The sequence below is a fragment of the Paralichthys olivaceus genome, chromosome 2 (assembly GCF_024713975.1).
Source record: "Paralichthys olivaceus isolate ysfri-2021 chromosome 2, ASM2471397v2, whole genome shotgun sequence".
NCBI classification, from domain to species: Eukaryota; Metazoa; Chordata; class Actinopteri; order Pleuronectiformes; family Paralichthyidae; genus Paralichthys; species Paralichthys olivaceus.
The window spans coordinates 14,293,013-14,306,216 of record NC_091094.1 but is presented as its reverse complement, the minus strand read 5'-3'; the positions used below and the strand labels follow the sequence as shown (position 1 = coordinate 14,306,216).

Genomic DNA, 13,204 nt, shown 5'->3' with positions numbered 1-13,204 from the left:
ATCAAGGTCAAACAAGCACTTCATCATCTGACACTTTGGCATCTAAATTAAGATATGAATCCAAAGTACTGTCTGATTATTAAGAGGTGAATTAAACCAACTCATGATATTTTATGTTCATTGATATTGCTGTATTTTAAATGTATTGTTAAGCACATTGTATCGCATTTTTGTATCAAAAATCAAGTTTGATATTATTTTATTCATCATCTGTGAGATGCAAGAGACATGAAAGGATTGGCAACCCTGTCTAATCCTTAAATGAAAAATGATGATAAATTACTAAGTAAGTCAGTGGGGATCATGAGTAAGTTTGTTTACTTTTACTGGTGTGAATAACTTGCTGCTGGTGCTGGTGCGTTGTCATTGTCCTCTTGTCACACAGCAACATTATCAGTTAAGAATAGTTTTCACTGTGTGAGAGAAGTGTGAACATGTACAGCAGTATCAGAGAGCTTATATTAAGTGGCCGGGCTGGCAAAGTTAGTTCACACTGACTCACAAATCAGTGCAGAGCTACTTTTAGCCAATTTAGTTAAATAACTTGGATTGTATTCAGTGGACAAAGCACTTAACATACACTAGCTTAACTTTACCAATGTTACGGTTCACCTTTGTAAACAGACACAGAGGATTGGTGGACTGTAATTGACAACAACAAAAAAGTGCAAACGATCGGTTATGTGTTGGACTGAACCAACTTAGAGCATCTTCTAAAAATGTTAATTTTACTAGGTTTAGCAGATGACAAAAAGATGTAACAAGAAATGAATCATTGATATGCTGCTCAAATCTAATCACTTGATTCAGGCTTTGTATGATTATACATTTATCTTTATAAAGACTAAAAGTGGGTATGACAAAAGCATAATTCCTCCTCCATTGCTCAGGTGCCTATGGTGATGACACTGTTTTATTATCCATATACACATTAGTTGTTCTCTGATGTATCTTATATGTAAATCTGACTTGGTATTTGGTGGCCCCTGATCAGCTGCCTGCTTTTCCCAGTTGTTAATCCACCGTTTGAACTATGAATGTATGTACGAAGTCTTATGGCAATCTTTCCAATTACACCTGCAATATTACTATAAACCACAGAGGCTCTAAATTAAGACAAGTGGCTCTTCAAAGGTTCATAATGACTTTCTGTTACTGTTACTGTGAGAAAGAAACACATTAAAAGAGATTTCAAAGATATAATTTGTTTTGAGATTGGCAGAAAAATATATGTACGGGTAAAGTTGCAGTCATTTGTTTGAATTCAAATCCACAACAATAATTGTCCTCAACCATCATAAATGCAATCACAGCCTTATGAAGCCAGCCAAGAGAACAAGCTGTGCACTGACACACACACACACACATCAGCATTTTTTCACTCATCCATTATCCGTTTTCCCTCAGGGTGTTGGTAGCTCCATAATCAAATCCAGTCATCTCACCCACACACTTTCACACATTTCCAGCTTTGCCGCACCACACAGGACCATCTCACCCAGTCAGCCCATCCTGTGGCTCAGAGGCTGCGAGCCAGAGCTGAAATAGCACCATGAGCTCGGAATAAGCAAACGATATCACATCCACTGTGAAGAGTGAACTCAATCATGCATCGCTCAGTACAAGATGCTGACTGGCCCACAGTTCATAAAACTGGCATTGAAGTGTCAAGAAATTGGCTGAAACGGTTCAACAGGGAAAGGTCTTAAAAATTAGTTGTCATTTAAACTTAATTGCACACACAAATAAAGTTGCTCCAGCAATGCCTCAAATGATCATTGTGCGACTTTGATGTGGTTTAATTGGATACATGATAGATTTATTGGTAAAGAGCTCGGGGACCTTGGTGGAGCGAGCTTGATGTTTCTGCTTATTGCCTCAGTCAAACGGAAAGAAACACGCCGGATATTATTTCTAATTTAAAGCACCACAGATTCACAATACCATCATGCAGAAAACAATTGTGCAAATAAAAATGTTGCTTATTCTGGAAACAGCCAAATGATTGATACTGCTGTGTGTCCCTAAAATAAGACTTTATCTTGAAAGTCTTGGTACCTATAAACATTCTTGCTGTTGCTCTGGAAGTCTCCAATTACCTGTGTTCACAGCCGCTCAGAACAAATTAGATCTCAGCATTCGATTAGAATGCATCACCCCTCGTGGACGAGATCCTCGGGACGGTGGAAAAGACCCGTTGCTCTTATTGCCAGGTGATGGTGGATGTCCACAGCTGTGACTCACTCTCCTCAATAGCTCTGACTGAAAGCTATTAAGCTCCCTTTACTGCATCACATATGCTGTGGACAGATGCTTCCACTGCTGCACAATGGGTACGACTCCCGCAGCTAAATGGCCGATCGTCCACCTGTCTTGTTTATCAGGAGGTTTTCATGCTCACAGTTTTAGTGCACTGTATGCTTCATATTTGAGAAAAGAAAAGTAATGTTTGGCAGGTGTGTGTTTGAGATGACTTCAGAGATATTCACCACTTGAAAGAGTGATAAACCACTAATGGACAGGGTTTTTATTTGCAACTTCAAAATACCACTCATGTTGAAAGTACTAACAGTGATTTACTGCAGAACAAAGTATAGAGCACTGCTATTTAGATGATTTAATGAATTTTGTCCCCTTTACAGTTTATGATTTCACATGCATCTGTCTTTTTAATACACGCTACCTACAAACCTAAAATGAAATCCTCACAACAACAAACCAAACAATAAGTAGGCTGGCTGCTGTTAATTCAGAGACGAGAACTCCAGTCTGCTTGTTCATCTGCTCATCCTTATAAAGAAAATTGTAATTGCAGTGGCTCATTATCTTTGTTCTGTCAAATGGATCCAATTATGCATTAAAATAAAAACAACTCTCAAGTCTTTGTTTTTCAGTCCACTTTAACGTTTCTAAATGCCTATGTAGGAGCTGCGAAAACAACGTCAGACCCCGGTCGGATAAATGACTGAGGTGACCCAGGATTTCTCACATTAGGATCAAACATGTATTAATCATCATCATGACCCGAGGGCAGTTTAAAGCTTTGGTGACTACACACATTTTAATCATTAGATTAATTTTCAGGATATTAGTATTTTTGAGCCTGTTTTCAGTCAAAGCAAGTTTCACATCAGTGTTGACATTTAACTGAGTGATATTGCGGCTTTTAAGATTTTAGCTTCCGACATGTGCACATCTAACCAATCAGAATGTGTGTTGTTACCAATGTCACATTTTGAAGTTCTCCTCTCTTCATCAGTTTGAGGTGTAGAGAGGGCTTGAAAAGAGCAATGATACAAGTTTGATATAAAACTGGAAACTAAAGTGATAAAAAAGGAAATGGAAAATACCTGGCTTCGTAAGCAGCATATCTTCTTTGAAGCTTGGCCTTTTAGGTTGTCAAAAACAAAACTCCCAGTGCAGACATGATTGTTGTGATGTCACTGGTTGCAGTTTTCTTTCTAAATCTGTGAATGTGTCTTAAAGGCGATCTGTTTATTTAAATTTGATTAATATTGAATGTTTTATGTGTCCAAACTTCTTTGGGCCCTTAACAATGGCATACACAAGTATGAAGCTGTTGAGCTGAACAGTTCTTGTATATTCCACATACAGACGGAGAGATTTCAGGAATGTGGAGATTGATTCATTCTGGAGTAGTTTGAGGAGGTTATTTCCAAATAAATATAGCTTTGTTAAAAAAAATACTTTTTTTTATGATTCTCAGATGAAACTGAACTTGCTGCCTGGACAATCTTAGACCTTGGCTTCGTAGCAAAGTTTATATTTCATGGCACCACACAGCCCTCTGTCCAAACATGACACTGAAATGAATGTCTTGCCCTCTGATCTGGTCACTGTCCTTTCAGCTATTGAGGACACAGCGAAAGAGAGAGGGCATGTTCAGGTCGTCCTCCACCTCCCCAGTCCTTCACTGATAAGTTTGACTTTGTCTTCCCATGACTCCTCCGCTCTTGCCAATCAGCCATTCAGCCTGTCAGCCAGAGAGCACAGATCAAAGCTCCTCTCCAGCCTCTCAGCCGCAGCCGCAGCAGCCAGCATGACAACGAGCCATCATTAACACTTGCCCTTCTTTCTCTGGACTTAACATCACTTACGTTCAGTGGGTGTCAACCACAGCCTCGCCGGGCTTAAGAAATATGAGACAGCAGCTTGATTCGAGAATGAGCGATGGAAGAGTCTGATGGCTACAGGAATTAGACGGTGCGTTCTCAGCAGTGGAGCTGACAGAGTTTATTATAGTCATCACTGTGTGAAGATGCTGACAACTGAACAGTGCTGCTGTCGGGCTGTGGAGGATTATGTAGTGTTGGTGAGGAGTGACGGATAAAAATCAGCATAGTATCATGGTAGCCAAAGAAAAAAAATTCTTTAAAGGAAAATATTGCTTTTGAAAGGTAGATGTGAGGGCTTGACATGTGCACATTTAATCTTTTCAGCATGCCCAGAGTCCACTTTATTGATTTAGAGAAAGCATTAGTCACAGTCTGTCTATCAGTGCACGGAAGGCAAGGAAAATAAAGGAATTTATATTCAGGCAAAAAGCAGCAGTGGAAGATAATAAATGTGCTTGGAAAGTATGTTTTCTGTGTGCACTCATCCAAGATGTTAGCAAGTAAGAGGGTAGAAGAGAATGGTCTGGTTCTGTCAGGTCAGGAGGAGAATGTACTTCATGCTGTAAATGCTCCGCACTGACACGCCAACATACAACATGTTTCCTGTAGAGCTTGTAGGCAGAAAGATAAAAACTGAAATTCTAAGCAGAAACGGCGACACTAATGCATTTTTAATAGGCGCTGCTTCTAAGCTACATAAAGTCTTTTTATTTGTCTCACAAATGCACCACATTGGCATGGCCAACTACACACACACACACACACACACACACATAAACACACACCAGTGACCACACAGCTGTTTCCTGGTCTTCTGCCAAACAGACCTACTGACGAGGCAGAGGAGGTGAAACAGAAAGGCGGTGAGCTGCCACCACCAGAGCTTGTGTAATGGCCCCCAAGAGGCCGGCTCTGTGTGGGAGAAGGTCAGAGCGAGAGAGAAGCAGAGTCATCAGTGGTGCAGATGTGCCGTGGTCCTTGGAGCTACTTTTTGCCCGACTGCTCCCAAACCTACACGCAGATGACTTCACACGAACACATGCTGCACCATGGTGGAATTAATATCAACTCTCAGGGATTGAGACACTTGCATGGTCCTGTGCTGTTTGAACTGTTTACACTACTTATGACACTGCTAATACCTCTCTTACAAAACTAACAGTATTACCCTTGCATTGTTTTGTTTTTTCCAATTTCTTATACGAATAACAAGTTGTAGTGTTTTATTGTGAAGTGTTTTTAAACCAATCCCATTTTCATGAGGTTTTAACAGTGATCCCCAGTTGTTTTGCAGTCAGAAGTTTAACTTCCTTTAAAGCAGCTATAATCATTTTCATTGATAAGAAAATCCCTGAAATATACCACAAAAATATTCCACTGTATCCATGGTTTTTTTTATTTTGAGTTTTGTGCCTTCAGCAAAGTGTTTAGGCCCAGGCCACACTTTGGCAAAAGGGGTCAGTCTTTTAAATCCCCCCCTAGTGAAAATCAAGTTGACATGTCTCCCTTGTGTCTTTTATATGATAAAAGACATTATTCTGGGGTAAATAAGTAGTCAACACCATGGGGAGTATTTCCACACTGCAGTAAACAAATTCTAGTCTGAAAAAAACTGAATCAAGGTTTTTGTGATGTCACAAACCTAAGAATTCAATCATGTCAAATTGTGGGTGGGCGCAATTTTCTGTCCAAACCCAACCGAGGATGTTAAAAAACTAAATGAACTGACTTGAACTCGATACAGACAATCTGTGTCCAAACCAGACCCGAGCCAAATGATTTCCCCGATTATGGGCACGTGCAGGTCAAGTTTCCACACTCTAGTTTCTACACTGCAGATGAGCTATGAGGGTGGGGCCATATTAGCATATTCATATATCCCCGTCATTAAATTAGGACAGAAGATGTAGTTACATTTAAATCTTTCTAAGGCCATGAGTAAACCCATTATTTTCTCTAAGGTCCCCTATAAAACATGTTTTCAGATTAAACAACATTTTTAATCATTACCATTGTTATTCGGATGTGTAATCTGCTATGTACTATTTATTTCTGCCATCTTTATGTGTCTAGGTAAGATTTACTTTACTTCCAGTTAGTCCCTTTGAATCCCTCTTGAATGTATTGGGCTTGTGTGATTATAGCTGACCAGATATATAAGGATCTAAAGATCTGAGATGTTTGTGTTCTTAAATTAAAAAAACTATAGAGAAATCATTCATGGTGGAGAACCTTCTGGTTTGCAGCTCTCCTTGTGTCCTCTTGACTCTACAGAGCTTTACAGTGAGTTTTTCTCGTAGCAAAATTTTGTCTTGCCACAGTGAGCAGCTGTTTTCAGTTCAAATCTGTAAAACCCACTGTGAACGCTCCACTCAGCAGCAAACAGATGGACTTAGAGACTGACTGGTGAAAATATTGGAACACTTGGCAGCTAAAGTGCCAAATATCTCACTGGAGCAGAGCTGAAAGAGAGTGAATGTTGGATTTACATTCCCCACTAACACGTCTCCAAATGAATGACCATGTTGCTGCATAAATTCTGCATGTGTAAGCCACTGTTTGCTAACAAGGCCACTGTAGCAAATTAAAAAGTGATGATATGTCAGCGCTGTGCTCACAACTTGTTTCCGCTGCCCCCATGTGGCCAAAAAAAATCAATCATCATTAGAGCTATCCCTGTGCAACCTGGGTTTATATTGAACATCTCATTTTCCTCTGGTTTGCTGCTTTGCTCACATTTCACACGAATGTTGCATCACATTAATGACTGAGACACACCTGCAGGACCTGAGCTGCTGGAGATAGTGAAACTGAATCTCTCTGTCTGTAAATTCCGACTTTCTCTTGAAGCTCGCATTTGCATTTCTTAATGAATTCACTTCCATGGCCTCTAGTCGCTGTGCACTGACGAGCATAAACACCTTAATATGTATCTCATCTCAGTCTGCCTTTGTTTATCTGCTCCCTCACCGTGCACACTCGCTTCCTGCCTCAATTTCTCTCCACACCTAATTTTCCCCAACTAGGTAAAGTCAGTAAGGATGTGTGATATCAGGCGGTGTGCCCCCTGTGTTGTGCAACAAATTACTGTCAGTAGAGAGACAGGGAGAGGTTTATCATACTTTCTGTGTTGGGTGGGTCATCTGCAGGATAATTATGTTGTGGTTTGCAAAGTGGAGCTCGTGTTTTATCCACCATATTCTGGTTATTGTTAATTAGCTGTGATGAAGCATGTGGTGCTGCATACACCAATCACCAAACAGTGCTCGCACCCAGACGTAATGTGATAGAGCGAAAGGGACATAAGCGTTGGATAAGTGTTGGCGTCGGATCTCCCTCAGGCTTTTCTACGCTGGGTGAGATGCTGTCGTATCTCTCCCAGATCTGGAGAGGAACCTGTATCAGATGGTGCAACCAGGAGTCGCATGAGCACAAATCTGTATGCAAATGCAGAGCATCCAGACATTTAGATGAGGAATTTAATCATAACAACACATGCAATATCTGCATGGTGGAAACACCCACATCCCCACTGTTAGGTTGCAAATTTCTATCGCTGCTATATGTTTTAAATTAGACAAATCAATCTTCTCCTACCTTCTAAGATGAGGTATAACTGTCAAGAAAAGGACAATCCACTCATAGTTGAATTGGTTCGCTCATGTGAACACTTTGTCAACTTTGTGCGATTAGGTGCTTTGTGCTCACCTCTCTTCACTGACCCCCTATAAATGTTTTTATTGATTTTAAAACTCAATTGCTCAAATACCCAAATACCTGTCAGATGTATTGACCTGGTAATGCCCTAATGACTGCAAACCTCATAGCAAAATTGTTTTGGCCCAGATTTGGCCCACACTATTACACTGCCACACATATAGCGTGGAATGATGGCACTTGGGTGGTTCGCCCCTGTTTGCCAGATCAGGGCCATAGTAAGCCGGAGCAATACCACATGTCAACCAAAGGTGCCAAAAATGCTATTTGGGCCAATCTCACCATTTAACACATGGGCCACACATCCAGATTTTAAAAAATGCTATTTCAAAAGCAAACTATTTTGGGCTCACATCCATTTTGTCTGGGCCACAAAAAGACCAGAAGTGCCACACAATTGCTTGAAGTGACCGACATCCATATGCTATCTGGATAAGATCGGAGGATGGAGCTCTGCTGGTCACTCCCAGGTCTCACCTTATGATAAAAAACCCACACACATTATGGAATTTACTCTCCATTGATTGATCAATTGATTGATTATTTTATATTTGTGCCATGCACACAGAAACCTCCAAACCTTGTGGGTTTATAAAACACCAAAAGAAGTTGCAGTGCTCCATCAATTATTTTATAGCTTTGTCTGCCCTCTTTCCTAAGCCTTGCAAGTATCAGCTAAAACAAAACTTCCTGAAGCACATGATCATCCAACCAAAAGAAATCAGCATCAATGGAGGGCATCTTACTTAAAAGAACATCCTTCATGTCCTCATACTCAGGGCAGGAAAACAAAAAACTGAACCTCATTCTGCATTTAGCTTAGGACACGTGTCGAACACAGTCTGTGGTCCCCTGCAGTGACAATACACTTCCTAGTCTCCAGGACGAATGGTCTTGTTCCTAACTGTGCACAGAAGCCCTCAAACACTCCTCTAACCATCTGGATGAAAAATATATATCTGCTTTTGACTCTGTATCCAACTCAAAACTTTTACTTTCTCCAGTTTTCATGGGAAAATAATGTTCAATATTTTTCGTGTGTCGCACAAAGATATGACACATGTCAGGAGTCGTAAAATGGTAAACAGCTGGACAGCTTTTTCATCATGCAGAAGACAGAATGTATTCATATCCAGATGGCTGGAAAAGTGTTTTGGGATTCTGTAAATACTGTCACCACAATGGAGACTGTTTTTAAATGTCCTTCTGGTTTTCTTCGGAGATGATTTATTTTTAAGGGAAACCAGACACTTTCCTCTGCAACTCAAATGTAACGATAAATCAGGAAATGCACAAACTGGGGCGAGGTGCAGTCATGGATGAAAGTGAAATCCTGGTGACAGAAACTGAGGTAGAAATGTAGTTAAGGTAAAGCCTGTGGATTTCTGACACTGGCTGTGCAGGCTCACAGCAAACACAGCAACCAGTAACGCCAGGTGATTGCTTATCAATATCACTCTCAGCAGCTGGGGCTCCTCCATTGACCCATAGTCTTAAATACACAAGCCAGACACTCTCTCCGCAGCTGACTGGAGATGGTGACCACATTAGACACATAAGTACTTCTTTATATTGTTTGAATTGACTGGGGGTGGAAATGGGAGAGCGGACTTCGACTTGCTCCTGAATGATAATGGAGGGATTGAACAAAGCGCTGAAACAGAATGCCACGGCTGGGGGGGATTGTTGTTGTAGGATTAACACCTCCGCTTTCCTGTCCACATGCCAGTCATACTCTCCTCTCTTCATTTCTCTCCCAAGATCAAGACCATTGAATGACAAGCCCAGTGGGAGTATAAACAGCAGTTAAAGAAAAACCCCAGGTTGAATTTTGGCCTAAAAATAACAAACAAATTATTTTCTTGCTCTTGTTTCAAACAGTTTCACCGATATTCTATTTCAGACACATCTCCAAGGCCAAGCTTTCCCACGAAACAAATATGCTGCACAGAACTAGCACTCAGTAGAACGCATACCACCGCCAAGGCCCAACAGTCCCCTTATATTCATACAATCTGCACCAAAATTAAATGAGTTCTTCCTTGAATACTGCATCCTTCAAACCAAACATACAAACCAAACAACAAACATGGTAGAGGTGAAGGTAAATATGAAGATAGTTGAAGATGTATCCCAAAGACTTGTTCTTGTTGCTTGTTCATATATTAAACAGTACGGTTGAGGTCAGGCAGCTAAAACTCGACGAGGCTTCCCATCTTTGCACTGAAAAGAATACAAATCCTAAATTCAGAATAACTTCATATTCTTCAATAAACACTGGTTGCTACATCCTGCCACCGCATCACTCAGTCACTCTTCTTGACTCAAAGATAAACCAATTCCTATCATTTTCCCCCCTATTTTACTGATCCAGCTCCCACCCACCCCTCTCCTGATAATAACATGTTGTCAAAAGCACGGGGGGGTTGTAGCCTGTAATAAGGGGTATTAACCCAGAGGGAACAGCTATCACCGTGATTTGAAGGTTTTTGTGGGTGCGTGCACTCTGCATTGGGTACAAAGAGGGAAAAAAAGCAAAGAAGACTCAATGGGGAGCGTCTTTATCTTAAATTAGAATCTGACTCACACAACATCTGTACAATGGATTGAGAGGATTTGTCAATCCTTGAACTGCTATTAGAAGTGTTTGAATGTGACAGAAACACGTTAGTGTTGATTTATACTGATCGAGGAGAGACTGGCACAGTGGCCTAGTATTAAATATTTATTAAAACACAACAGGAACTTGAGTGTATTTAAGAGAATTTGAGGTACAGGGTTATGAGTGCAACCTTTTATACACTTAAGAAGTCCTTGTAGCTCATAATGCTGCAGACCTTTGTCAAACAGGATCACAGTAAACACACCCCCTATCCAGTAAGCTTGTTCAGAGTCTGCCACATACTAATCCCATTATAATCAGTTGCATTTAGCTGAAAGTGTGAATCTCACAAAATGTATACTTTCTAAGACAAGCTCACAGCTCTCTTTCTCCTTCTTTTTCTCACTCATTCACACTCTCTCTTTCCCTCACACACACACAAACAAGCTACAGAGATGCAGGAGGGAAAGCATCGACCCTTCCCTTGTGATCAATGATCTCTCCAAACTCTTTCTGGTTGGAGGCATCTGCAACTGTACACTCTTTTTCAGCACAAACACACATACACACACACACAAAAAAAAATACACACGTTGTCAGAGGACTAATTTCCATAAATGCAGGGTGTTCGCAGAATAGGACTCATCATCTACCTGAATGGTGTTTAATTGTCACTGAGGCATATAATCCCAATCGCCTCATCACACGAGCTGGAGATAAATATGACAACGCAAAATCCAAAACCATGCAGGGTTCTGACAACAACATCATCATCCTCACTCCACCTAAACTGATTCTCTACTGTCGATTTCCATTTATGCAGTGAATTAAAACACAGTCGTTTCTTACCAGGGTTCCTTTCCCTTTTTTTCAAACATTGAGCTGAGAGATGTGGCAGCGAGCTTCTCTGTACGTCAGAAAGCCCATCAATAATGCACACACAGCTTGTTATAGCTCAAACTCACCCTGCTTCGATGGCTCTCCAACCTAAAACCCAGCATCAAAGAGCAGAAAGACGCATTTCTGTGTGTGTCAATGTGTTTCTGTGTGTGTGTGTGTGTGTGTGTGTATGGGATGCTTATACATGCCAGGACTGGAATGTTTGAGTGTGTGTGTGTGATATAGCCGAAAAGCCCTGACTTCAAAACCTTCCCTAATGTGAAAAGGAGTGACTGTTCTCACTGAACTCGCTCTGGGGTGACATTGATTTGGTGAAGGCAGATTTCTTTGAATGGATAAACTAATGCAGAAAAAATAATAAAGAATGAGACTAAGATTGAGGCCAGGGACGCAGCCCACTGTGGATATGATGTAAACCTTTGAATCTTTAACATGCAGCACTTTTTAAAGAATTCAGCAGAGGAAGGGAGGAGGCTCTCAGTGCTGTGGAAGTGCTGAAAGCAGACAGTGGTTACATTACAGTGTGTTCACCAATAGCAGCAGCATGCATATCACCACAAAACCCACTTAGGTTGTATGGTACATGGCACCATATAGATGAGTTTGACTCCATTAAAATGTTTACCAATAATAATAGTTCACATTTCAAAGTGCACACACGCTTTTTTGCCGTTTATTTTTGACAAGAATCAATAGAAAACCCCTGCATACATGCATCAATGTAAAAATCTGCACATCTTATCACAGAAATGCACAGAAATAAACATAAAGCTTTCTGACTTGATGGAAATATTTGATTCAACCACTTTCTTGATTAAGACAAATCACACAGCACAAAGATCTGCTGCTTTTCTTCTACATGTTGTGTTTTTTGCATTTATTCGATAAATTGAGTTTATTCTAGATCAGGCTGTCACTGAAACAACTGCACCCCACACAAAGGGTGGGGCGCTGCCACAACTTTCCCACCACGCACGCAGCCTTCGCACAGAACTTTGCTGACTGCCCTGTGCGCTCCCTCAGCTCCTCATGCGCTCACACAACCCACCTGCAGGAGACGGTGATTTCTACTTTGGTGGCGGGGATGTTGCCGGTGATGGGATCGAAGTCGTACACCGAACCCATGTCCTCCAGCTTGTCGATAACGTCCCCCTCCATCATCTCCATGGCGAGAGCGCGCAGCGGCTCGGGTCTGATCCGAGAGGCGCACAACCTGGCGCCGACGGAGCGCGTCGAGTCTCCGGTGCCTCCGCAGAGCAGATCAGAGACCAGGCGGTCTCTGGTCCGACCGGGTGAGGCAGCCACTTCACAAATGTTGAGGCTGTCTGAGGAGGGAGGCACTGAGGGAGTGAACACCCGCAGAGAGGTAGAGGAAAAATGTCTTTAACTGCCCATGCAGCGTAAATATAATGGAAATAAATCAGAATAACAGGGTCAGTATGTAAAGTGTTGCGCCTTCAGCTGAACATCACATGCAGAGGAGCACTGAGCTCTGTGCTTTGTCTTCAGTGCCTTCAGCGGAGCGTGAGGAGAAGATACGATCAAACCCACCCACTCTCCTCCCACTGCACGGACTTAGACTCTCAAGTGCTGGCAACCCTGCTCCCCTGTGCTCTCTCTCTCTCTCTCTCTCTCTCTGAGTGTGTGTGTGTGTCATGGAAGTGGATTTACGCACAGATGCTATATAATATTAAAACGCATTCTGTGTAGCGTGGAATCATTCTTAACAAAGAAATAACATCATGATGACAGTAGACAATTGTAACCCAACTCAAAAATTACTTAAATTAAGAAGAGTTTAGAATTCATACTCACGATTGATCATTTTGATGTGAAAAAACGTTATTCA

At 41.4% G+C, this 13,204-nt stretch overlaps 1 protein-coding gene across 2 annotated transcripts in view; it reads right to left on the bottom strand.

Annotated features, from left to right (window-relative positions):
* cpne5b (copine Vb) overlaps positions 1-12,900 on the bottom strand; it is a 98,578-nt gene extending 85,678 nt beyond the window's left edge. For both annotated transcript variants that reach the window (XM_069537527.1, XM_069537531.1), the window contains exon 1: positions 12,404-12,900. In XM_069537527.1, the coding sequence (XP_069393628.1) occupies positions 12,404-12,522 (119 nt within the window). In that variant the 5' untranslated portion in view covers positions 12,523-12,900. The remainder of the gene's footprint in view (positions 1-12,403) is intronic.
* Positions 12,901-13,204: the final 304 nt, after the last annotated feature.